Source organism: Tetrao urogallus, assembly GCF_951394365.1.
Source record: "Tetrao urogallus genome assembly, chromosome: 3".
Taxonomy (NCBI): domain Eukaryota; kingdom Metazoa; phylum Chordata; class Aves; order Galliformes; family Phasianidae; genus Tetrao; species Tetrao urogallus.
Genome location: NC_136815.1, coordinates 2053114 through 2080513, shown reverse-complemented (window position 1 = coordinate 2080513; position 27400 = coordinate 2053114). Strand labels below are relative to the sequence as shown.

Sequence of the window (27400 nt, the reverse complement as noted above, 5' to 3'; positions counted from 1 at the left end):
GTGGCTTAAGACCTACAGCTCACCCAGGTGGCTGGCAGCTGGCTACCTAATTTCTGCTCACTGGTTACAGCAAGAGGACCCAAGGGGACAGCATGGAGATGTGTCAGAAGAGGGGGTCAGGTGGGGGTTAGGAGGAGGTTCTTCATCAGAGGGTGGGGGGCATGGAACGGGCTCTCCAGGCCAGTGGGCATGACCTCAAGCTGCAAGGAGCACTCAGACATAGGGTTTGGATTTTGGGTGATCCTGTGTGGAACCAGGTGATGGACTCAATGTTCCTCATGTTCCACTTGTTCACTGGATGTTCCACTTCCAGTTCAGGAAATTCTATGATTGTGTGATTTTTAAAGGAATCTGCTGTCCTTCAGCCTCAGGGAGCTGGAGGCTGCCATAAGCCATTCTCAGGGCACCAGAAATCCAAGTAAACATGGGGAAATACTTCCACGCATTCAAAGAAAATGGTATAAAATTTGCTACCTGATTGTTTTTCTCTAAAAAATTCCCTCAAAATTCCCCCAGCGGGGACACACTCCCATTTCTTGTCTTCCTGTTCTTCTCAAAAGAGGTCTAGTGGGAATGTTTCACAAAGAGCATTTGGTTTTAACTTTTTCTTCTTTCATGCAAAAACACAGCAATTGGATCTGAAAATATTTTAACTAGCTAAAGGTTAGTGTTTCAGGGAACCCTTACTATAAAATGTTCTGATGAAACATCTCTGCCCTGTTCTTTGATGAAGACTTGACCTTTCTGGTCATTAGATAATATTGCACACATCCCCGTCCCTTTTTTTTTTCTTGCTCTTGAGCAAACTCTCAGCACAACGGGGTCAAGCAGGTGTTGGAAAATTGTACTGGAGATCCTGATTGCTCAGTGTTCCAAAGGCATGGGGTAACTTCTGCTGGAGCGTGGTTTTCCTACACTGTTGTTCAAGTTGGCAGTTGGTGTGTTACGCATCAGAATCAGCTGAAATTTTGTGCTGGGGAAAATAAGCTTTATAGGCCTCCTTTCATCACAGCTGCACTATATGGCTGCTCTGAGAACCATAGATAGATACAGTTAGTGAAAAAAAACCAGTCTTGTTTGTTATTTATAGAACCCTTGTTCGCATCCTATGGTCTAGCTCCAAATCAATCTGAAATAAGCTGTGCTACTGGCTCCAACCATTTCTAAGTTGATCTGTCAAGATTCAGCAATCACAATCATATAATCACAATGCATCCGAAAAAGGACAGTGAAACTGGAAACTGGTGAAGGGCCTGGAGCCCAAGTCTTACAAGGAAAGGGAACTGAGATTGTTTCGCCTGGAGAAGAATAGGCTTAGGGGAGACCTTATTCCTTTCTAATTCCCTGAAAAGAGGCTGCAGTGAGGTGGGGTCAGACTTCTTCCCTGGGTAACAGCAGCAGGACGAGAGATAATGGCCTTAAGTTGAGCCAGATGAGGTTCAGGTTGGATATCAGGGAAAATATCATCTCAGAAAGAGTGGTGAGGTATTGGATCAGGCTCCCCAGGGAGGTGGTGGAGTCACCATCTCTGGAGGTTTACAAAAGAAGGGTAGATGTGGCACTAAGTGACATGGTTTAGTGGTATGGTAGTAATAGGGTGATGGTTGGACTACATGAACTTAAAGGCCTATTCCAACTTTAATGATTCTATGGTTCTATGTTTCTATGAACCAGAACCAGAATAAAACACCTTGGTGCAGGTCGGTCCATTTCTTGAGCAAGATATGCAACTCTGTCCAGCCCTAATAAATCTGTTTCTCATAAACAAAGGGGGACCACCACATCCTGTCCAGAAGGTCTATTCCCATGTACTGTGGGTATTTGGGGTGATTACAAAAGGGTACAAAATCTGCTAATCGAACATGTTCACTATGCTGGCTCATTGCTACACTGCTAGCACTCTCAGAGCTCATGTCTCCCTTTGAAATCTGTTAAAAACAGAAATTCAGATTTAAAGGGATATTGATTTCTCCTGGCTGGTTAAATGCTATGTTCGCTCATGATAATCCCATCCCTGCCCTGCTTTCCTATGTCTGTCAATACAAAGAGGAGGAAGGGGGGACAGCTATGGCTTGGGCAACCCTGGCTACCTGTTGTGGGGTCACTACATCTGGAGTGCGTCTTCCTTTACAGTCTCCTTTGTGCTGAGTGCTTTTAAAAGGCGACACAGGAGAAGCATATTTTCTCTGCCATTAAATCATTGCTGCAGACTGTCAGTGCTCCGACATATTAGCCGCTGAACTTAAAAAGAAGCAAAGGAGTTATTTGCAAAATCCATGTTGGAAAGAAATTAAATCTGACATTTCAGCTATGGAGCCTTCCCCAGGAGAAGAGAATATATAGGACTGAAATATTTTTTCCCTCTTTCCTAGCTGCTAGAGGAAGGGCCTTCCTGTGAGTTATTGGTTTTTAATCCACTTCTGCAGGCGCTCACTAAACAATCTCCTGCTAGTTAACAAGGTCCCTCAGCGCTCATCTTTCAAGGTTATAATTTGATCATCAGGTGAAGATTGGGAAGAAGTACCCCATCTGCCGGTGGCTCTGCCTATTGGAGGGAGCTTTTCCAAGCTGCTGTGTTACAGCAGAAAAGAAGGAACAGGATTGTGCTGGCTCAGTGCTTTCCTGTGCTTTGCAGCAAGTGATTGCTAAAGACAAGTCAGGAATAACAAGAGCTGCAGTGCTCCAGTCGAGGGTTTATTTGTCCTCAACAAGTCATGTGTTTGGAGATGTGTCTCTTCTGACCTTCAGTGCGGCACAGCATCCCCTTCATGCTGCACCTCTCAATTCCAGCCAAGTCTGAAAAAATATCTAGGCAGGGTGAAGGACACCTGGGCCATGAAAAGTGAGGGAAAAAAAGCAGACTGTGGATACTGGAGGACAGCTACTAAAACTTCCTACCCCACTCTAAGTTATTAGCTCTGATTCAAGGAGAATTATTGCCTGTTGGTTCACTGGGAGTGAAGTGACGTTATGCAAGGGGTCCATTTCTCATCCAGTGTTACAGCTCGATGATGTTGAGCAGAGGATGCTGAGATTTTGTTTGCATGTATGGGCTCATTGGGAACAAATGGACAGCAGGAGCAACATGGGTCCTGGTGGCTTTTTTACCAGTGCCATGAGTCTTGAGCCATTGGACCTAACTACCAACAATTTGTAGGCCACTGAATCAGACCAACAAAGAATTTCTAACTTTAATAAGTTGTGTTTCTCATTGGACATGAATATCCAAATGATGCTGAGAAAAGGCAGACTCTTTCTCAACTCACAGTTGGATTTGATTTCATTTCAAAAAGTGCTTTGCAAGCTTTTAGACAGTAGCCTGCCTGGGATACCTCACATGGGCCAGGGCACATGCTTCCTCACTCCTAAGCTCTGAGCTCAAGGCATTTCTCATCCCCTGAGTGATCTGCATTGACTTTCCTCCCCTGGATGTCACAAAGGTTCCCCTTTACAGATCGTTGTCTCCTTGGTAACTGAACCACATCAGATAAAAGCAGAGGGAAACTCAGCAGCCTGCAAAGCCCTGAGCAACACAGAGGGGATGGCTTTGGGAAGCTGTTATGGCTGAGGTGCATCACACAGACTGAAGACAGCTTGTGCTGCCCTGTGTTTTGTCCCCAGCTTGTGATACAGCTCTCGTAGTTGACAAGTCATCCATCACATCCATCCTCTTCCCAACACTCTCCATTCAAGGCAAGATGTGATATCCCCATGCAATTCCTCTGCCTTATCTGGTCCTGGTGACCTGCGTGTGTGGGTTGAGGACAAGTCATGGCTTCATTAAGTTCTTCCTTCTCTTACACAAAGCCTTACTGTTGGGAGCATAAGACATGTATTGAAACTCAGGATGTTTGATGCAAGCCTTATGGTTGTGGATGAAGCCACTTCTGAGGGAGTATTTGTTGGGTATTTGTGTTGTTTCCCTCTCCCTGTTTAGCACCACTTTGTTAACTTTTCAGCATTATTGAGCTATTTACCTTTGCAATAATTTCCTAATTTGGGTTCTAAATCATAATTAGCACTAGAACAGAGACAAATGGTACAGAAGAGTAAACAAAATGAGCCATCCTGGTCCAGACACTTTTTCCCTTTCTCACTCACCCTGTCTCTCCTTCACACCAGATCCTGAGTCTGAATCTCCACTTTCCCTCCTACACAAGTATGAACAGCTACCTTACTGACACTGTCACCCAGACATTTAACACCTGGAACATCTGTCCTGAAACAGAGGAGGGAGAAAGTGAACATTTTGAACTGGAGTGAGTGACTAGTGGCTGGATCTCTTTGGGAAGATTGGGAAGGAAGAATCTGAGCAAAAGACTTTGAGTTCAGCCTGTTTAAATATGTCTATATGTACTACGTACTATAAAATGCACCTTTTTTTTTTCTTTTTTTTTTCCTTGCAAATGTATGATAGAAGCATGTCTTCAAAGGGCAGAGGAAGGCACTGGCAGAAGCGTTCAGGAGAGCAAAGAACCAAAATCCTGACTCCTTCTGATGCGGTTCCTTTTAAAACAGCACCAGTTGTTCTTTTGGAAGGATATCATTAGACCGAGTATTTTCCCTCCAGTTCTTGGCAAAAAGTCAACATTTGCATTTAAATAGTGCTTTTGCTACAAAACAGAAGTATGCTGCAGAATAGCTGCACATAGATAAAGATTCCTTTAAGAGAACTTCGGAGGGGGGATGGGGAAGAAACGTCACTGAAAGCCCAGCCTGTCCTCTTGTGCTGTCAGCAGAGAGGTTATTTATGCATTCGAGAGTGTGCCCACTGAGACATAATCTAGTGCTCTCAGGAGTCTCTGCTTGCTAGAGGTGGAATTATTAGAATTAAAAATTACAAGCGTAAAACAAGGCCAGGGTAAAATGAAATATTACCCAGCTAGTCTAAATAATTCATAGAAAAAATAACCCCCTAGATCCCCCTTCAATCCATCTTACTCCATTGATGTGAAGAGGAGCAATCTGTTGAAGGGGTGTTTGAAGACCTCCAGGATGCTTTCAAGGGTCAAGGGCTGTTTCTGAGTGATTTTGGTTCATGTGACCCATGAGTGGCTCTGGGGGAAAAGATGAGCAATGATATGACACGGGCTTTCCTCTTACAATGAAGCCTTCCTCAAAGCTGATCAGGGGAGTAGAGAATACCGTTTTGAAGAAAGAAAAAATAAAAGAATCATGCTATGTTTCTGTGCTCCCAAGCAGAGAGCAAGAGTAATATAACCTCTATGTGCACAGATCTCCAAAGGACATAGCAAGGTCATCTTTGGCAGATATTTACCTTTCAGTACAATCAAGTGCATTCCCAAATGTTTTTTTGGAAAGGCTTTTGCTAAATCTTCTGGCCATATCTGAGGTTAGAGGCACTTAGGTGGCACTACCCTCCATAGAAACAGATGGGAAGGATCTACAAAACAAATATGGGCAGTGGATGGGACCATAGCAGAGAAAGCATGATTTAATTTGTGAAGCAGAGTGTGCTTCTGGAGGAGAAATCTTCTGCCTAGTTCTAGGATAAGAGGTAGTGACCTTGAATTGCATCTGAGAATGTTCAGGCTAGATATTAGGAAAAACTTCTTTTCAGAAAGAGTGGGAATGCATTGGAACAGACTGATCAGGAAAGTGGTGGAGTCACTGTCCCTTTAGGTGTTCGAGAAATGTGGCAGTGAGGAACATGGCTTAGTGGACATGGTAGTGATAGGCTGACAGTTGAACTAGATAATCTCAGTGGTCTTTTCCAACCTTAATGATTGTATGATTCTGTCACCTCTTTTTTGATGGAAATCTGTGCCTGAGAGATGACTGTAGTGAGGGGGTGAACGACGGCAGTTTTATCCAGGAGCACTTGGTCACATAACAGAAAGGAAATTAAAAAAAAAAAAAAAAAAAAAAAAGAATATTCATATTTAATCACATTTTCCTGATACACACATGCTTATATACAGATATTATGTGCAAAAGCATCTTTGGAGACCATAGAGAAAACTGAAAGAGTGAAAATTGATTCTGAGAGTCTCTGTGTTATAGGAGTTTCTCGCAGACATTGGGTCTCTGCCCACCAGAGACATGCAGCCTCTCTTCCCCCGCAAACCCAACACATACTGCTGTGCTCTCCATAGTGGCTGCAGAAGGGGTGCAATTAAAACAGCCATTGTAAAAGCTTTATCTTTGCAGTCTGTCTCCAGGTCAACTAGAATTCTTGTAGACAGCTGACTGACCAACTGAGGTAATATATACTGCCTTTCAACAGGGCTCTTTAATTTGTAGGCAAGCCTAGCATGCCAAGACAGTGCATCAAGAAGCTATGGAACATCTCATCACAGGTCACTGCCAGTACCAAAGTGTCTGTGGATCCAGAAATTAATTTATCAGTTTTTCAGGCAAAAAATTCCATTGATGATGGTTAAAGTCACCACCTCTGAGCAGAAGATAATTCTTAAGTACAGCGTGCAGTAGGTTTGTCCATCAACATGCTATTGATGTAAGGAAGTTAATTTTCCTAAAGCTTTCTTAGTAGCCATTTTTCTGTTTGCCTCCTATTTTATGCATGTATCCCCAGAATTGTAGTTATTTTAGGCACATCTAGGCACAGCAGGGCCCTCCAGAGGGTCCTATTGGACAGTTGTGCCTGAGCACAGCAGTTGTTGTTTCCTTGGTGTCTTCCATATTTCATACATTTTTTTAACTGGCTGAGGGTATTTCCCCTCAGATGAAAAGAGGCTGATTATACTTACCAGTGTAATTTGTCTGATACTGCTGTGATATTGCTATGGTAGGACTCTCATCTTCTTTGTGAGCTTTGCCAAATCCAGTGACACAGAAGTCACTGTCCATCACAGACAAAAAGTGGAAGATGCTTTCCTGATTTATGTGGTTTTGCAAAGCCAGAAGAAGAGTTTCTTGGATGAAAGAGATGAATTCTTGAGACAAGAAAAGGTTAGAAACTTGAAGAGGAACTAAAAAAGCACAGGAAATACTGCTTGGATGCCTAAGGATGCTGAAAGAAAATGCAAAAAAAATCAACAGAACGAAGAGATGAGAGGAAAATGAGAAAGAAAATAAGGCAGTGTTTGAAAGGAAGGGACATAGCTCTGGCTTCTGGGATTATTCATTCTCATAGGAGACATGAAAGAGCTAAACAAGGAAAATGCCATGCAGAGATCACACATTGTTTTTTAAGGACAGGCCTTTAGACATGATCCCCACTGGCTGAGCTGTAAACCGGCTCCCAATCAATCTCTCCTCTCTGAAATGTCACTAACCTGCACTTAAGTGCAATAAGACTTTCCAGACTAATTGAAATTCTGAGCTAGAGTCAGGAGACATTTGCTTCAAGTAGTGTTTTAATTGTCTGCTCCCTAGGCTAGTAACAGGATATTTTGCTCCTTGCATTATTCAAGGAGACACAAGACCTCAACCTTTCTGTTTAGGTTAGTGCCCCTCCTGTCTTGGGTTTATGTTCAATTCTTTATTTGACCTCTACTCACATATTACCCTCATGTATCCTCATGTGCCTGCACAGCCAGGGATTGGAAAACCTCTACCATCCCATCTGCTTAGATGAAGCTTTTTCATTCAACCTATTATCTGGAAAAAAGAGCCAACTGGGAAGCGTGGAGCTGAACCCAGATCTAAATGATTCTGTAGCCTGGAGCAGTTTTTATTTCTGTTTGTTTTTGGTGGTTTTTTTTTGTTTTGTTTTGTTTTGTTTTGTTTTGTTTTGTTTGTTAGATACAAGAGGACCCTTTCTGTCTTTTCTGCAAATGCAGTGCCTATCAAAAGAGACTTTGTTATGACTTCTTTCTGGCTGAAGTTGGCAAAGAGGGATCTGATGGGTTTGGCTACACCAGGCCCAGTAAAACATACACAACACTGCTTCCACGTGAGATCTGTTCCTATAAATCATAGACAACAAGAGAAAAAAAGCTACCATTGTCATTATATTCCCTGTCATGGTCAGAGACTCCCCTTGTCATAAGGAGCAGAGGTGGAGAGAAGATGACTCTTCTGAGATCATGCACCAGACTTATAGCAAGTCTCACCTGAATTATTAAATAATGCTGATCCCTACCTTTCAGAAGGGCATGGCAGACCTCAGAACTTGTGGCTTTAGTCTTGTCTGCAGGGAACACCTGGACATCATGTCCAGAAAGGAGGCATTGCCAAATGGACAGTTGGATTGAGACAAATGGACAGTGGGTTGAGAACTGGCTGACTGGCAGAGTGCAGAGGGTCGTTGTTGGTGGTGCAGAGTCCGGTTGGAGGCCTGTAACTAGCGGTGTTCCTCAGGGGTCTGTGCTGGGTCCGGTCTTGTTCAACATCTTCATCAATGACCTTGATGAGGGGATAATGGCCACCCTCAGCAAGTTTGCTGATGATACGAAGTTGGGAGGATTGGCTGACACGCCTGAAGGCTGTGTTGCCGTTCAGCAAGACCTGGATAGGTTGGAGAGCTGGGCAGAAAAAAAACGGATGAGGTTTAACAAAAGCAAGTGTAGAGTCTTGCATCTGGGGAGGAATAATTCCATGCACTGGTACAGGTTGGGGGATGACCTGCTGGAGGGGAGCTCTGCGGAAAGGGTCCTGGGTGTCCTGGTGGATGACAGGTTGGCCATGAGCCAGCAGTGTGCCCTTGTGGCCAAAAAGGCCAATGGCTTACTGGGGTGCATTAAAAAGAGCGTGTCCAGCAGGTCGAGGGAGGTGATCCTCCCCCTCTACTCTGCCCTGGTGAGGCCTCATCTGGAGTACTGCGTCCAGTTCTGGGCTCCCCAGTACAAAAAAGACAAGGATCTCTTGGAAAGAGTCCAGCGGAGGGCCACGAAGATGGTGAAGGGCCTGGAGCATCTCTCCTATGAGGAAAGGCTGAGTGAACTGGGTCTGTTCAGCCTTGAGAAGAGAAGACTGAGAGGGGACCTGATCCAGGTCTATAAATATCTGAGGTGTGGGGGGCAGAATGGCGAGGCCAGACTGTTTTCAGTGGTGAGTGGAGACAGGACAAGGGGAAACGGCTGGAAACTGGAGCATAGGAAGTTCCGCACAAACATGCGCAAGAACTTCTTTACAGTGAGGGTGACAGAGCACTGGAACAGGCTGCCCAGGGAGGTGGTGGAGTCTCCTTCTCTGGAGATGTTCAAGACCTGCCTGGATGCCTACCTGTGCGACCTGGTGTAGGGAACCTGCTTTGGCAGGGGGGTTGGACTCGATGATCTCTGGAGGTCCCTTCCAACCCCTACAATTCTGTGATTCTGTGATTCTGTGATGTGGTTATGAGTCAGCAGGCAATGCCTATGCAGAGCAAATTCACCACCTGCCTGCATCTTCCTCACTCATTTTAATCCATTTCAGTTTCTTGGTTCCTCTTCATTTTAACCACTTCTGCTTCTCTGCCATCTCTTGCTTCTCTGTGCTCTGAGAACAGGATTTCACTGACCAAGTGACATCCTCAGTATCAGAAATGGTCATCGGGTCTCCTTCTACCACGAATAGAGAAAAATGGGCAATTCTTGGGTGAGAATCATTTTACCCTAAAGCAGGATGGTGAAATATATAGTCTACATCCTAAGAGTGCTTATTTGCTCCATTATGAGGAGAATTTGTGGCTCAAATGACATATCTGTATCATAGACTTCTAAAATTGAGTGAGTTGCTGCCCACTCTAGCAATGCTTTGGGGAACTATATGTGATCTTATAGTGAGCTCAGAAGAGATAGATCAAGCTACTTCACCCTTTCTTCCACTTAAATCTTGCTGAGAAGGGAGAAGAGGCTCTCCTGAGGATAGGAAACTGTATTTTATATGTAATTGATTTGGAGTTCCTTAGAGCTCTGTTCACCCATCAATGCCCTAATGGCCTTGTCCTGTAGGCTGCAGAGATGGAGGTATAAGTTATGCCCATTAATAATGAGTTTCAGACTCAGTCATCCTAATAAGGTGAACTCATAGTCTTCTTTGCTTCTATTTTTTGGGTGCAGCTATGCCAATTTTTCTCTGTGATAGACACACGTTCCACACTCTGCATTGTGAATGGAGAGGCTAAGGGTGAGGGGAAACAAGATCTGCCAATAAAACTGAATTTAACAAAATCTAGACAGACCCTTTTGGAAAGTGAAGCCTCTCCTACCCTCTTTCCCTGCAATCCACCTTTAAAGTAATAATTTGTCTTCGGATTTGGAAATTTAAATTTCAGTATCTATAGTTAGGCTACGTGAATACCCCCACCAGTAATTTCCTGCAACTTCAGTAGAGTTGGAACTAAATGATTTTTTAAGATCCTTTATAAGTCAAGCCATTTATTGATTCTACCGGGCATCATTTACAAAACCTGTAAGAAGCACTGTGCTGTGAAGATGGGTAGACAAAATAGGAGGCACAGGGGGATTCGCCCTCTGTGTTAAAAGGTGGATAGACTGTGAGGTGCTCTCTCTGAGAAACAGTCAGGAACAGGATGAGAGCCTGTGGGTTAAGATTAGGGATGGGATCAATAAAAGTCAGCTGGTGGTCGAGGTCTACCACAGGCCATTTAATCAAGGGAAGCCTGTCGACAAGTCCTTGCTTCATCTGCAGTAGTGCCATGTTTGCATGTTTTATCCTGTTGGGTGATTTCAACTACCTGGATATCTGCTGGTAAAAAGCAGTGAGCTGCAAGTGATCTAGGAGATTCCTGGAGCCCTTTGATGTTAGCTTTCTGGTTCAAGTATTGAACAGACTGGCCAGAGGTGAAGCATTGCTGGACCTGATGCTCACCGTTGCAGAGGAGATCATTAAAGACACTAAGATCTGAGGCAGTGGCCATGCCCTGGTTGAGTACATGACCTTGCAGAATGTGGGCCTGGCAGAGTGAAGTCTGGACCCTGAAATTCAAGAGACTAATCTTCAGCTGTTTAAGGAATTTTTGGATGAGATCTCCTAGGAAGCTTAAAGACAAAGGAGTGGAACAAAGCTGGCTACTCTTTAAGGATGCCATTCTGAGAGCACAAGAGCTCTCTAATCCCTCAGAATAAGATAGCAGGCAGGGGAGGCTGGAAACCATCATGGCTTGGCAAGGACCTGCTGGTTAAACTGAGGGAAGAGTAGGGCAAGTACAGGCAATGGAAGCAAGGATATGTCACAGCCTTCTAATATTTAAAAGGAGATTATGAACAGGAGGAAAATCAACTTTTTGCACAAGTAGATAATGATTGAAGTAGGGGGAATGATTTTGAACTAAAGGAAGGAAGATTTAGATTAGACATCAGGGGAAAGTTTTTCACTGAGAGAATGGTGAGGTGCTGGAACAGGCTGCCCAGGGAGGTTGTGGGTGCCCTGTCTGTGGAGACGCTCAAGACCAGGTTGGATGGGGCCTTGGGCAGCTTGATCCAGTGCTTAATCTAACGACTGGCAACCCTTACTGCAGCAGAGCATCTGGAACTTGATGATACTTGAGGTCCCTTCCAATCCAAGCCATTCTATGATTCTATGATTCTAAGTGGAGATACACTGATATTTGCTTACTACCAGGATACCTGGGACACAGTGAACTTGAACTGCATTCTAAATTACGCATCTGAGCTAAGCCTAGGTGTGAAGAGCTGAGATATTTGCATTGGAGACAATTTACACCGCTAGTAAGTGCTGGTGCTAACTAGCTGTGTTTAGATGCTAGCTGAAAATGTCTCACAGGTGCATTGTGGCCTGTAAAGTGTGTGGGCTGTGCCGGATCTACACTTGATCTCACTAAACAACTTGGCCAGTAGATGTTGCTCTTGGCTTATACTAATGTGCTCAGAAAAGACATATCCAACCTGAGACATTTGGGGATCACCTGAAACCACACAATACTGATCTGTCTCTCACCTGGAATTTTTATTTTTGGCTATCACAGATCATCTTGGATGGCCACAAAGGAAAATAGAATAGAACACAACTCTTCAGACAGCAGTCACTTGTAATCAGTAGGTATAATTGTTGGCTGTTGCTTACCTTGTGCTACTTGAAAATTGCTGGACAAGAACTCAGTATTTCCAGGGGAGTTTTTTTGGATTGTATTTACCAGAAGGAAGAGAGAAATTATGAGATAATACCATTCTGAGAGATTGGAGTCTAGCAGGTACTGGTCTGGGGAGTGCAGGAAACTGCACTCTCAAGTTGCCCACCATTCTCGTTTTGTGCCATGGGGATCACATTTATGAAAGCTTCAGAAATGTGTTCAGAAAAGAGGAGTGGAGATGTGGACTGAACATCATTCCTGAGGTTGTATTCATGTGGCTAGCTGTCTGAGTTTAGACATATTTCTAGGTTCATGAATTCTTAGAGAAAAGAAAAAAAAGGCTTGTATGCTGGCTCTCTATCCTAAACACTCCATCACTATCAGTTAATAATAATCTAACCACTCTTGACTGCTCTGTGCACCAGTGGTGAGAATGGAAAAAAAGAGAGAAATTTTCTTCTGCTAGTCTCCATATTCTTAAGTGGATTCATTTCCACTCAATGTTGGGTCATGTTTTGGAAGGAAGAAAAATAATATCCGTGGTCTGATCAGGGTCCAGCCATTTGTGCAAACAGTGTTATAGATCATAGATGTTTGTCTGCATTTTCTCACAGAAAAAGAAAAGTTAACGCATGTGATGCTTAATCTCAGAATCACAGAATTGCAGGTGCTGGAAAGGACCTCAAGAGATAATCGAATCCAACCCCCTTGCTAAAGCAAGTACCATACAAGAGGTGGCACAGTTAAGCATCCAGCCAGATCTTGAATATCTCCATAAAAGGAGACTCCATTACCTCTCTGGGCAATCTCTTCCAGTTCTCTGTCATCCTTACTGTAAAGAAATTCTTCCATGTGTTAATAAAGAACTTCCTATGTTCAAGTTTTAGGCCATTACTCCTTGTCCTGTCACTACCCACCACCAAGAAGAGCCTGGCCTCATCCATTTGCCTCTCACCTCTTTTTAGATATTTATAATCATTTGAAAGATCTCCCCTCAGTCTTCTTTTCCCCTGGCTGAACAGTCCCATGTTACACAGCCTTTCCTCATATAGAAGATGTTCCAGGTCACGTTTACATTTGGTCAATAATTTGTAAAGTAGTCTGAATCTCTGTGTCTGTTATTATACTCTTATTATAAGAGTTATTATACACTTCTCTCCCTATGCACACCCATATAACTCACTCTGTAGTACCAATCACGGCAGCATTAGGTGCTACCTAATGCAAGATATTAGGATCAAGTTTTGTTCACAGTGAGCCAATCCCAGGACAGCTTTCACTGTATTCAAGGCCCTTCAACACTGCTGGAATATAAATGGCAATTAAGAAGAAAAAAATATACATCATTTACTAATGCTTAGGTAAAGGCTGAGACCTCCTGGCATCTTCTCAGCGTCTGTGTTGACATAATTAATACTCTGACAGTGATACTGCTACACTTGCTTACTACTGTGCCTTTCTTTCCTTGAGCAGATCCTCTCCCAGAACAAGGAATTTTATAAGAACCATTTTTGATAGGATTCTCCTTGATTTCTGTTGGTTAAAGCTTGTTGGCATCAAGGCTAGGCTTAGCATACCGTAGATTAGAATCATGGAATCACAGAATCATAGAATTGTTTGAGTTGAAAGGGACCTTTAAAGATCATCTAGTCCAACTCTCCTGCAATGAACAGGGACACCTACAGCACCCAGATACAGAACTGCTGCCACTGGCTACTTAAACTATAATGAAGCAGTGTAGTGGCAGCATGTGATTTGGGTATTTCTGATGTACTTCTTAGACATACCTTTGCCTTCCTGTTGGATTGTACACTGAGGTCCTAGTTGTCCATAGATTCATCTGCAGTCAGATTGATCTGCTTGTACCTCCCTTTCTTATTTCCTACTTTTGACAGTGGTAGATTCATAAAACCAAGTTTCACCATTTCCAAAATATTCTTATTAATTTGAGCATCCAATAGTTCTCAAATAGTCATCAGAAGAACACAGGCTAATAGCAAGCAGAATGCAAACACTGACTATTCAGTATCAGATGAAGCAGTGAGGCTTTGCAAAGACCAGAGAGTGACAGAATTATTGGGTAATTTCAAGGTTTGTGATTCCTAAAACCTGACCACCTACCAAATAGCCTGTTGTAATACGCATGCCAGAGATGAGGGAAAGACTTGTTTAGGAAAATAGCATGCAGCAGGATTTGAAGTGCTCTGGAAGTAGCTTGGTAGACCGGCATGGAGCTCAGATATTTGTGGGAAGGTGAAAGCTTCTATTTCTCTGCAGTCTGTGTTTGCACATCGAGATAGATTGGTCAATATATGTTATGCAGTGGCTCTAATTTTTAATACTTTCTTTAGCAATTCCAATATTTATTAATCAAGTGTGAGCTCCGTGCAATGTCTTCCCGGACCAAAGATGCATCCCAATAGAAACTTCGGAGCTTCAGTTAAATCTGATCTTTCCTGTCATGCAGTGTCTGAACATTTTTTTCTTAATACCTTGGAGAATTTTACGTCTAGAAGGAAAATGCCTTACCAACATAGTTCCATTTGTGTCAGTATTAGGAGTGGAAATCTTCTGCCACCTCACACCATAGTTCAGCCAGGCGCCTAGAACCTGTATGAAGGGAAGGAATGAAAAGGGTGATGCTGCGCATCTCACTGCTTGTTCTCTTGTTCTGTTTTACTCCATTTGGTATATGGGTTCTGACTGAGAAGGTAGAAAGTCAAAGACTCATCCCTCATCTTCATAATCTTTCTTGCTGCAGTAATACCATAATACTTATCTTGAACATCTCTAGTACAAATGTGCTCAGTATTATTTTCTTCTGCCATTTTATCCAGTGGTCCTACCACTCAGCCTGTTCCCAGGCATTAATCTACAATGCCACTTCTTACACCAGTAAGTGTAGTCAACCCAAGAAAGTGAACTTGTACGCTCGCCAATGCAGTGTAGTTTCTCATCCCAACTAATCTAGTTGAGACAGTGACTCTCCCCAGAGTTGTTTTGTATACGGGTATCTCTTTGCAGCAAAGTGATCTTATAAGCCACTTAGCTATGTAGTTTTTATTGACTCCCAACTTCAGGTTCTTCAGACAGGCTCTTCTCCACTCTGCATCCTACCCTTTAGATATACACCAGCATAGAACTGTACAACTGTCTCCCTTAGAGTTTTGCACTAACGTAGTCCAAGCAATACATGTCCGATCTATTCTGCCTATTTCATCCCTTGAAAAGAAATCTTAATAAGAAAGAAACTACACACAAAAACAGGCCCAAAGTCTACTCCGTCCTACAATTAAAAACACTAAAAATGTGTCAAGGGATGAGCTGGTAAAGCCTTTGCCCAGCAAGGAAGGGAGGATTAGCATTTTTTAACTGCAGGATGAGTATAGCTGACATCTCCACAAAAGAGAGGACACCAAATAGAGGAATACCTGCTGACAGCTTTCTTGTTCACCATCTTTCCTCAGAGGTTCACACTCATTGATTGCTTTCATGTGGTTTTTAGCTGCCTCTATTCCCCTTCCAGGCAAAATCCTTATTACTGACATCTCTGTATGAAGAAGGTTTGGCTGTTCATATCAAAACATCATTAAATATTTGGTTGAATAACTGCCAAGGCAGCTGCACTGGAGTTTGCGTTGTGTCTGCAGAATGGTGTCTCATTGGCAAAACCACTCTGGCCATGACATGCCCGACTCAGTTTTGATATTCCAAAGCCATTTCAGTATTGTCCTACTGTAGCTGCCCCTGCCAGAGCATGAGGTTGGACCAGATGACCTCTAGAAATCCCTTCCATTCTCAACTATTCCATGATGTTGTGATTCTTTGATGCATGGGTTTTCTGGTGGATTTACTTTCTGTTCTCCCTTAAGATACATAACATAAAGAAAATTTAATGTCTGTCTGTGTTGTACAGCAGGCTCTCTGTGATTCTACAGGCAAGTCCTTTAGTTTTTCAGCTCCCCTGGGTTCATGCTTGTAGAGGCAATAATAGTATAGCCCTGTCCTGCAGGGGCTCTTGTAAAGAGAAATACATTGGAGCTCATGCAGAATTGAGATACTGTGTTCCTGGGGACCATAGAAACCTTTCAGCTGGAAATACTGCTCAGGAAACAAACTAAAATTACATTGGGCTTGCAAAGCTCTGGGTGTTAGAACATGTCATTGTGTTTATGGGTTTATTTGGAGTTCTGAGAGGATTTTATACAAAAGGGTGAAAACAACTCTGGGGAAACTGAGGCACTTCAGACCAGGCTAGACAGCACATGGCGTAAAATTTCATGAGTGCTTCTTTGATTTCCATTTTAATAAACTTTAATGCAAACAGGCAGTGACATGCATATCAGAAAAGGTTTCAGTCAACTTGGGCTACACGGTTATATTTTAATGCGTTCGTATATTTATCTCTGTACAGAGGCATGCGTGTGTCTATGCTAATATGTCCTCTCTGTGCTTTGCACCAAGGTCTGCAACAACGTGAAGAAGCAAACAGTGTGTGAACTCAACTCTGATGTGATTTATGCAGAATCAGAGAGGTTCAAGGCGGGGAAGCATTTCATTCCTCCCCAGTGGTGCATGCTGGATTTTTTCCTTACAAGTCTGTTCTCTGATATTTTCCCTGTTCTGCTTTGAAATAAGTGAAGTGATGAAGCCCCTACAGCTTCCTTAGAGGAGGACTATTCCACAGTCTTATTTGATTTCTTGCTCCAAACTAAAACTCCAACTAAAAAGGGAGAAATTTCCCTTTCTCATTTCCCTGTCCACCCACCCTCCCCATAATTTCCACATAAATAATCCTTCTTTATCCCTAGTGTTTCATTTGCAGGGATTCATGCAATAAGCACAGCTCTGTGCTAGGTTTCCTTGAAAGCTGAGCACTGTGGCCTCATTTCCATCCTTAAATGATTTGCAGACAGAGGGAGACTTGACCTGGTCCTAAAATATTTTTCTGAACAGGGACTTGATGCCTTCATTTGGAAGGACAGAAATCACTTGTGAACATTACAGAGATCAATTTCAGCTTTAGCCGTTTTGAAAATCACACCACTTTTTTTTTTTAGCATTTAAAAGTGAGTGATATGAGCAATTTTTTGGACAGTGATGGTACACAGTGACCTGCTTTCAGCAGACCTTCATGAAAGAGATTTATAGATTTAAAATTGAAGATAGGGAGAAGATAAGAGGCTGGGAAAATATTGGAAACCACCTTGTTGTCCAGATGCTTCAGGTTACTTCCCTTGACATTTTTGATGTTCACAGTTAGAGTTTGTCATGTTCCACCAGTTGAACCTACTTAGCAAAAGCAACATGATCACATGCTCTGGATAAGTTGGACTTTTCTCCTCAGGATGCAAGAAAAAGCAATGACAAATATAGAGTTGGTTAGAAGGAAACACATTCAGGATGGAAAGGATAATCTTGGCTGTGCAGATCAATGCTTCTGTCTCAAATCTCCCTTACTCATCTGACTGATGGGTCTATCTTGAAATCTGCAGTGCTTCCCACATCATCTGCCTTGATCTCTCCTTCTCATTAATTATCACCCTGAAAATTTTGTTTAATTACCAAACTCTCGTCCCCACATTCCTTTTTCTCTATGTGAGAATAAGTCATAGAATCATAGAATCATAGAATTGTTTGACTTGGAAGGGACCTTCAAGGCCATCTTAGTCCAACTCCCCTGCAATGAACAGAGACATCTACAGCTAGATCAGATTGCACAGAGCCCCATCCAGACTGATCTTGAGTGATTCCAAGCACTCCAAGGACAGGGCATCCAACAACTTTCTGGGCAAATCCTATAGTCCTTTAGGCAATGAACTCAATTGGTTTGCATGGCATTCCTATGAGTGTCTTAGTGATGATTCACTTTGTTTGGTTTCACACCAGAAATGAATTCTTCCCCTTGGGGCCTACACTCCATGCAATTTCCATTCCGTGTGGTCTGATTTCAACCAGTAGATTACCAGGGTGCCTCTGCCTGTCATGCTTCACTGTACTGGGTGATGTGATATGATATTAGGAATAGCGTAATAAGAAATTAGGTAATAATATTAGGAAAAAATTATTCTCACAATGAGTGGCAAGGCATAGGCATGGGCTGCCCATAGAAATGGTGGAGTCACTGTCCCAGTGTGTTTGAGAAACGTGGGGATCTGACACTGAGGGACGTGGTTTAGAAGGCATGGTAGCGATGGGTCAGTGCTTTGATTAGATAATCCAGTGGTCTTTTCCAGCCTTAGTAATTCTGATTCTATTCTGTAATTCTTTATGTTTGTTAAATTGACACTTAGACTACCTTAGACTACACCTCATGACACACAGTGCAGACTGTTGACAGGGGCACCTGCCTTCACCCTCATTGCTGCTCTTTTTCTTTCCTCACTAGATCATTAAATGGAAGGGAGTTTGTGCTTTTACATTGTTCCCAAAGCTTTAGGATTTGAAAGAGGAAGGTTGTAGAGAAGTGCTAGAATGAATGATTTTGCTTTTTTGGGACTTCGGGTGGTTAATTATGATATCAGTGCTCACAGTCTCTGAAAGTGTAACATATTATATTGGGTTTATTGTTGAAAGGGAAGAGAATGAACCACTTGAGCAACTCACTTGCGCTGCTATGTGGCCGCATCACGTGGGGCATGAGAAGAGGCATCTTCCTGAAAGTGTTATTTCCTGGCTTGCACATAAGTATCAAATTGAAAGCATGGCTCTCTAGGGAAAGATTTCTGCTTTGTATAATAGAAAACTGTCTTCATAATAGTCCCTTCTGGACTTGTTTTCTTCCTGACATAAAAGAGAAGGTAGCTATAAACCCCTATAGACTTTCCCCATTGTATAAGAAGTTTAGATAAGATACCTAACTTTCACATATAAAACAATCTCACTCTTAATCTTCTTTTAACATCTTTTCCTCTTCATTTTCATAAGAAATAGTATTTTTTTTTTCACTCAGCCACAAACTGGTGATGATTCCCAAGCCTTTGGATACTGTGATGAGAAGTCCACTAAAAGTATTTCCAGATGTTGCATGCAGAACTGTGATGGTTTTATGTAATCTCAGAATGTTTTTTCAGATATCACAGTCCTGGACTGTGGAGTACAAGAGAGAGCTGCCAATCAAAAGTATCTGCAGCTGGAGTCATGTTGGAGGTTAAATTAAAGAAGAAAAAAAAAATCAGAGATAGATGTAGTGTGTCAGCAAAGACCTTTTTCCTGTGCTCTATTAATTGACTTGTGTTGATTCCTTAGTTTTTTTTTTTTGTTTGTTTGTTTGTTGTGTTGTTTTTTTTTTCCGTTGTCCCTGGCATCTAATTTAAGGCATTGCTGTTAAATTAAAAGGCATGATTGACTGACTGGTGTCTGAGACACATCACAGCTGTCAGCTGCAAAGATAAACTCTAGATTGGGATGCAAATCTTCTCAAAGATCAAGGGTGTTTGGATGAGGCTTCTAAGTGAAGCAGTCTGTTATTTTGCAGTAGGAAAGACCTATTATTTTGGCATCTCCACTTAAAATTCAGAACAAGAAATATAAAATATGAGCTTAAAAGCTGAGTCTGACCATCTTGAAAGTTTCTCCATTTAACTGTGGAGAATTAGAATGCATTGGGTCAGCCTAGCGTGAAAAGTAATTTGTTTTAGTACGTGATCATGATAAGAACTGACTGAGAAGGATCAAAAAGCTCTTTAGAAATTGGATTAAAGGCCTCCCTGAATGGCAGTCTCCAGAGCACTCGAAACAGTCTCATGAGCTTCAACTTCATATGCAACAGCTGGCTTCATGAAACTCATATGAGGGGCTGGCTCTGCTCTCGTAAATGAAAAATAAAAGCCAGACCTTGTATAGGATTGAAGTTATGGCTTCTGATTGTGGTAGGAAACTCTGGAACTAGAAATGCAAGCCACAGCTTACTCCAGCTAAAAAGAGCAGAAGTGCAGAATGAGAAAGATCTACAGGCCTGCAAGACTGCAGCTGAGCAAAACTTTGCTAAATAGAAACTGGTTGGGTATATGACCTTCACAGGAGTCAATGCCTTTGAAAAGCAAAATCCTTCATAAAGCAGTTGCAGCAGACTCATTATTTTTGGATTAAGGACAGATGGCAATTCAAGCCACATCGATCAGCAGGGTGCAGCAGTTCATTGAAAGCTGATGAAACAGGACTCCAGAGGCAAAGGGGACTATCTGCAAAATGTCCCATTAGCTTCACTGGGATTCTGTATTGTGTTTCACCTCTTACTTGCTTTTTGGCATCAGTGAGGTCTCCTCCAAACTCGTGCTTGATATATAAAAAGCACTAGAACAAGGAAGTTTTGTGAAAACCAGGTTATATGTCTTAGGAGAAGGAAAGTCCATGAAGGGACATTCCTTTGGTTGCAGCTTAGTGAGTCATTCTTGAACTTAGCAACTGAACATGTAGGCAACTACTGCAGGGACAAAACTGTGCATACTTCTCCTCTGTGACATCTGCAGAGGACCCAGAGCATTTGTCTCCTTCCACCCTCAACTTCTCAGTGTGTGTCCCTCCTGAAAATTGTGCTAATTGAAGAGGATGAACTTCCTTAATAGAGACGTCAAGAGTTTAAGGTCAAGGGTGTAAGGCAGTTGTACTCCACCGCTTGAATCTCCAAACAATCTCAAGGTTCTTTTGTAGAAAAATGTAAGGTTGAAGAGTGGTAGTGAACTGGAACAGGCTGCCCAGAGAGGGGGTGGAGTCATCGTCCCTGGAGGTTTTCAAGAAATGTGTAGATGAAGCAATGAGGGACTTGGTTTAGTGGGCATGGTGGGAATGGTTTGATGACTTACTGGATGATCTTAGTGGCCTTTTGCAGCCTAAATGATTCTATGATTCATTTCTTTGTTGCTGCAGTTCAGCCATTCCACAGCTATGGTTGCTCATTCAGTTGCCATTATCCAGCCACACCATTCCATTTCCATTCCAGATGCTTTCACATAGCGAACAGAAGAGCTGAATGTTTTACTCATGACACAGCACTTCTTTTTCTTCCTCGAAATGGGATGGGTATAACTTCATGTAATAGGCCCTTAACTGCTTCTTTACAGCACCACTAAAAAAGACAAATCACTTGAAACAACAAATGACTAGACCCAGGAAAAAAAGGAAGATTTCAAAAAGTTTATCTGACAGCCAATAAACAGGATAAATAACATGCAGTATTTCATTTGTCAGGACCATGGGACAACCTGCTGATAAAAAAGGACTACACCATAAAGTGGGGAATACCTTAGTCTTGGTTGTAAATGCCTGTGCTGATTTAGTAAGTGCACTGGTACTTCTACTCCAGCTTCTCTTTAGTACTCACAAATGGGATGAAAACTGAGGAATGAGGAGAGGAAGTTACCTAGCCTCATAAAGAGATCTCATTCTGGTTAAAGCTTTGAAATCATGATGTTTTTTATCTTATACCAACCCTTGCTGCTGATAAGCAAACTATGAACAAGCCAAAGACAGGTGTCTGCACTATACTCCTCTTTCCTTTACTGAGACTAGGCAGTATGTTTTTCTGTATATTTTTAGGGATTAAATGCCTTCATAACAGATTACATCCTGAAATGCATGCTTGTTTGAATATTCCTTCATGACAGGCAAGAAGTTTGGATAACTAGTTTTTGTTTTGCGTACAAATACTGAATAAAATAACACACTGGAGCACTTAAATTTTGTTGCAAAAAGCACCCCAAGAAGATAAAACCTAGCTAAAGATTATGTGCAGCTGCACTCTCCATTCTCCAGCCCCACTCCTAATCTTTAAGGGAAAGGAAAGAAAGGTATCTTAAAAGGGCAAGGAAAGAGTTTATTAGCTTTTAAATGTGTCTGGTTACAGATGTCCTATTGATCAGCTCAACTGAGGCATCAGGATGCCTGCCATTATGCCATTGGCCTCTCTTACAGCTGAAACACAATCTATCTCCCGTTAGGGAACCGGAGAGACAAGCCTATTCCCCACACTGTTTAGAAAAGGAACCAGCAGAGAGAAAGTGACTTTCAAGGCAAAGACCATCTCCTTGAAGAACAAATATTTATTGTGTGCTAATAACAACCTATACTTCCCACTGCTTCCAGGATGTCTGAGCCACTTGTCAGAAGGTTTACAACCTGTGTTTCCATCCTGATCTATTTTCCCATGTTATTCTCATTACTGAATATTTATACCACTTCACTCAACACTGTGAAGGATGCATATGTTTATTCTCACTTTGTCTTCAGAGCAAAAATTTGAGCGTGGCTGTTTTGGGAGGAGGAATAAAACTGCAAGAGGAAGGAGGAAATTTTTCGAAGTCCACCCAAGCAAATGGAAAGATGTTCCCAGGCACTATGTAAAGCTGGATTAGATGATGAAATTAAACTAATTTTCATTAAAAAATTGAAGTGTAAGGGTCTGATGAGACCCTATTCTGTACAATGAGCACAATGTAGGAGAATTCACAAAGACTGAAGAAGCCTCACTAATGATGTATGTGATGGATGAATGGTTTTCTCAACTGTCTTCTGAGTATAGGGTCCCAAAGGCAGCAAAATGGAGAGCTAAGAGCAAGCTCTCCATTAGATGGACTAGTTAGAAAAGGGGCAGAATGTCCAGGAGGGCAAAGACCAAAGTCCCTGTTTAAAGGTAGAGGATAGTTGAAGAGAAGTCAGTGACAAGTAAATCCCTCTTCCTTCCTCTCCCATATTTTGTCTCTCTGTGTGGTCTGCCTATCATATCCTAAGACATCTTGCTTTGAGGCCTTGGAAGTAGGTGTATCATAGGGTGTGTAGGTCTGGCTTTGTCTACCACGACACTGAAGCTGACAGGGATTTTCTGGATTTTGCCCAGGTGGTTGGAACACGTGGTCGGCTTGGGGCGACTGCACCAAGGACTGCGGGGGAGGCCTGCAGACCCGCATGCGTACCTGTAAGCCCCTTCCCAATGAAGGCCTGGCCTGCGAGGGAGTCCTGGAGGAAGGACGTCTGTGCAATAGGAAGGCGTGCAATAGTAAGTGGAGGCATGTTCCCCTGCACGTGTGTGAGTGGGTCACTCTTCTCAAAAAGGTCTCAATCCCGTAGCCATAATTAACGAAAGGTAGTCTATAGGCATGGTAAAACTTGTGAATGGCTCAAGGGGAGCATGCAACTCCAGATGTGCACGATCCTGGCCTTCCCTGCTTGTCTAGCAGTCACACGTGCACATGCACACATGTTGACATGTCTTACCACACACACACGTCTGCAGATCCCACAGAGTAGAGGTTAATCTACAAGTATTCAGACTTACACCAGGTATTCACGGGCTGCTGCAAAGCCTGCCATGGATGGCAAAACATGTGCCCTAAGGACATCTCTTTGATAGTTGACCTCTTAAGACAATAAAGCATAGAGCTAAGAGAGATATTGCTTCTTCCATCTCCCTTTGGTTTAATTCACCTTCCCAGCCAGGTGTATTGCTGCTATCTGTTTCTGTTACAAAATCAAAGTCTGTAGCACTAAGACAAGGTGATTAGATGGACTTGGGCAAAACACACGGCCTGACCAAGGCAAATCTTTGATATAGGCCTTGCACTCTTATCACACAATCTCTTTCCAGGTCCTCTTCTCCAGAGGGCAAGGGACAGATTGCCAGCACTGATATTGATGAGCTGAGCTGGTAACCTGTGGCACTTTCATTCCCAATGCTTCTTTTGCATTAGCTGAGTAGAGAGGAACGTGGAGAAGAAAAACAACATCGGAAGTGTCTCAGCCCAGAAAATTCTAGCCAATGGCTGCTTATAAATATTCACTGCTTTTTGTTTCAATTTTGTAGTAGAGAATGTTTGAATAACTCCTCCAACTAGGCAAATAACTGGGGAAAGTTCAGTTTCCTTCAAAGGCAAGGAAATGTCTCCTGATAAAGAGAAAGTTCAAATAGAGGGACATAAATATATTCCTCTAATGAGGGCTAAAATGATTTCATGAATTTTTTAACATTTCCATAAATTTAAATCATGTTGCAATTAGATTTTTTATTTTTATTTTTAAAAATGAAACCTTCTAGTATATAGAATTTAATCTCCTTGACTCACAGCTCCTAATTTTCCTCTGAGATTCACCCACACTAGGGAAATTTAACCGATGTCCCATGTGCTTGCTGGTGATTCTGGAGTTGTAAGGAAGCTGTGGTTTGGAGCAGTGAAGGTGAGAGTGCATCCACCCATGGCCAAGGACCTGGAAGCTAAACCTGAGTGGAGGGTCCAGTTCTAGAACTGGTTGCACCTGAATGGAGCTGGAGGAAGGACCGAAACGGTCTTGGTGGACATGGCTCTGAATGAGAAGACACAAAGAATCATAGAATATCCTGAATTGGAATGGATCCACAGAGATCACTGAGTTCAATTGCTGGCTCCACACAGGACTAACTACCCAAAAATCAAACCATATTTATGAGAGCGTTGTCCAAACACTTCCTGAACTTCGGCTTGGAGTGAAGGTGGAAATACCATTGTGGGTGGGTAGAGAATGCTGTGTGGCTGTGGCCATTATTGAGACATGAGAGCACACAGAATAACAGGTAAAAAAACTTTTCAAAATTCCATTCCTATGCTGGATAAATGAGGGAGGGACCCAGATCCAGCAGACTCTTTGCAGCACATTCATTCCCAACCCTGATCACCTTCACATCTCTCCTCAGAACTCCTTTTATTCCTTCACATTTCTCTCGAACTGAGACAACCCAGGCTGGACAGAATTTTCAGGTCCATTCTTACTAGTACTAAGCAGGGGGCATAATGCCTTCCTTTCATCTGCCCCAACCTTTGATCTTCTTCATGCTGGATCTCCTGTGGTTCCTGTGGCAAGGAAGGGGTGAAGGCAGCTTCCACCTCCACTCAATCTGTATAGCAGAGCACTGAAAGATTAATCACTGTTTACTCACTATTTATTTACTTACACTTTTCTAAAGCGCAGCACTCAGTAAAGCTGATCCTAAGAGCAGAAAAGGCTGATTGTGCCCAGGGGACTATCATTCAATAAATTATTTTACTTTTCTTCCTGTCCCCTTCCCATTACGCACCCAGTCAACTCCTGCTCCAATTAAAGCGCAGTTAGTTCAGCTTAGCTTATTTTGGAATAAAGGATCTCAAACTATGTTGAAAGCCCTAGTTTAGAAGAAGTGTGCATCCACAGCATGAGGCAGCACAAATTGATTTACCCCTTTGAAATCAAATAAAATGAATTAATTCTGATTAATTTTCCCAAGTGCCTCTTTGCAGGCAAACTGCTGAGACCCGTTGTGATGCTTTCATGCTAATAAACTGGAAAGCATTTGAAGGAAGATGTGAACAATTATTCTTTCAGGAACACTTCCCTATGCACATCTTGTCCTACCTGAAGATAAACCTGCATCTCTCCATGTCTATGCTAGCTATGCGCTTAGTTCCATGCATCTATCCCTTGTTGCCTTTGGAGCCATGCCCAAGACAGATGCACTTTTTATTCCTTGAAATCCAAAAATAGAAAGTGACCCATGAAAATGTAAAATATTTGCACTTTTCCCCTTCTCTTCTGGAAGGACTTAGAGGTAGATTATAAATCCATCTATTTTAAATGTTCCATTGCTGTCATACTGACTTCTGCTCATATGTTTCCTAGAGATGAGTAGGGTGTTCATTCTTCCACTTGAATTGTTGTCTTCCTAAATGTTCATTTCATATTGCAGTTAACTATATTCTAATTCCTTTAAAAAAAAAAAGTGTGTATATATATATATATATATATATATTTTTAAAGAACTGGACAGAAGTACTTCCTCATTTTAAATTCTGCAGCATTTTAATACCTTGTAATAACACCTGACTAGCTCTTTAGATATAGCAGAGTGGGTGACACCTGACTTCTCTAGTAGAAAATAAACAAACAAAAAATGCCCTTTTCCTTGACCAGAGATCTATCTGTAATCCCAATAAAGCAGCAAAGCAAAAAAGGGATAAGTGCTTTAATATTTTTCTCATAGCTGTGTGGGTCACTGAAAATTGCTGAAGGAATGTAATACCACCAACTAAAAAGTGAAGTCAGTTGCTGACCAAGCAAGTTATGTCAGAATAAGACCGAAATTACCACCACCTTCAAAATGAGGGCAAGGCTGTCTCTTTTTAGCTTCGCTTTCCTTGTTTCTTTCAAAGTGGCTCATAAGCTAGTGGCTGATTAACGAGTGTATTTCAACACTAGTAGCCAGAGGAGACTTCAGTCTGAAATGGCATCTGGAGCAAGTGCTCTCACTCAACTCTCTGGAGCAGCTGAGATGAATGCTTGCAGATGATCTATGAGGATTTCATTAGTTATTTTCTTTTCTGTGGTCATAGCAAATGTGCTAGAAGGATCAAACCCTTTTTATCACCCTACTGCAACCTCTGTCTTCATGAGCTGCCCCAGATGGATCTTCAAGCAGGTCATTCAGTGATGGGAATGGTAGCTCTGATCCTTTCCATGAGGTGTGACTGAATGTGGTTGTCAAATTTAGGTGTGTCTATGTGGTTCCCAGGATGAAGTGTGAATGCACTGGCTGCAGATGCTAGTGTCATTTGAAATCACTGCACAGGCAGAGCTGAATGTCTCCACCCTTCTGTGTGGGCTTAATATTTTTCCACTTGTCTGGGCCACAGTCTCAGCTGTTTTGTGTAAAGAAGTCTCTTGCTTGATGAACATCATCTGGCTAGATTTCCCCAGGGATAAAACTCAAGTGCAAAGGCATATGAGCTAGGTAAATTTTCTCCATGGGCAAACTTCAAAGCTGTAAAGCACCAAAGAAAATTTGTTATGAGGGCTTATCCCACATTGGAAAGGAAATGTTATTAATAGCATCCTGTCTTGGGCAGAGCCATTTTCTGTGGCAGCTGCTCAGCTCCAGAAATGTAATCTGAAGCACAAAAGTCATTGTCCTTTGTAACTCTGATTTTTCCATGCTAGAAACAGAGAACCTGATGAGAACCCTTCTCTTTGGTTGAGACAGATAAAATGTCCTCAATCTTTTGGATTTGACTAGGAGCTGCTGCTTTATAGAGGGAAAAAGCCAACTGAAGCATGATAGCAAATACTTGTAAAGGAACTTCTGGGTCCACCCACTTGGATGGAAGAGGCAACACACTATGCTCAGTGCCAAAATCTGTGATTGCTGATGACCTTGAACACAAAGGTCCTGGAGGGGAAGAGTCTGGACAACAAGACAGGACAATGTTCAAACCAGAGGAGGGATGCTATGGGCCTATCCCTGGTGCTCAAATTCAGCAGCTCTGAAGAAGTGCAAGAGCAATCAGAGCTAATGTTGGCTTGCGCTGATTCCTGGGGAATGAAAACCACACAAGGAGCCAGCTGAAATCCTGCCATCCTATCTGGCAGAAGTAACACAAAACCATCTGACATTTATGAATATGCAGATTGGACAGTTATGTCTCTCCTTACCTAGGTGGGGAG

At 42.4% G+C, this 27400-nt stretch overlaps 1 protein-coding gene across 1 annotated transcript in view; it reads left to right on the top strand.

Moving 5' to 3' along the window:
• ADGRB1 (adhesion G protein-coupled receptor B1) overlaps positions 1 to 27400 on the top strand; it is a gene marked incomplete at both ends in the record, with an annotated part of 200316 nt that overhangs the window by 19180 nt on the left and 153736 nt on the right. Inside the window, one exon of the mRNA XM_079533020.1 lies at positions 22797 to 22955. Within this exon, the coding sequence (XP_079389146.1) occupies positions 22797 to 22955 (159 nt within the window). The remainder of the gene's footprint in view (positions 1 to 22796; positions 22956 to 27400) is intronic.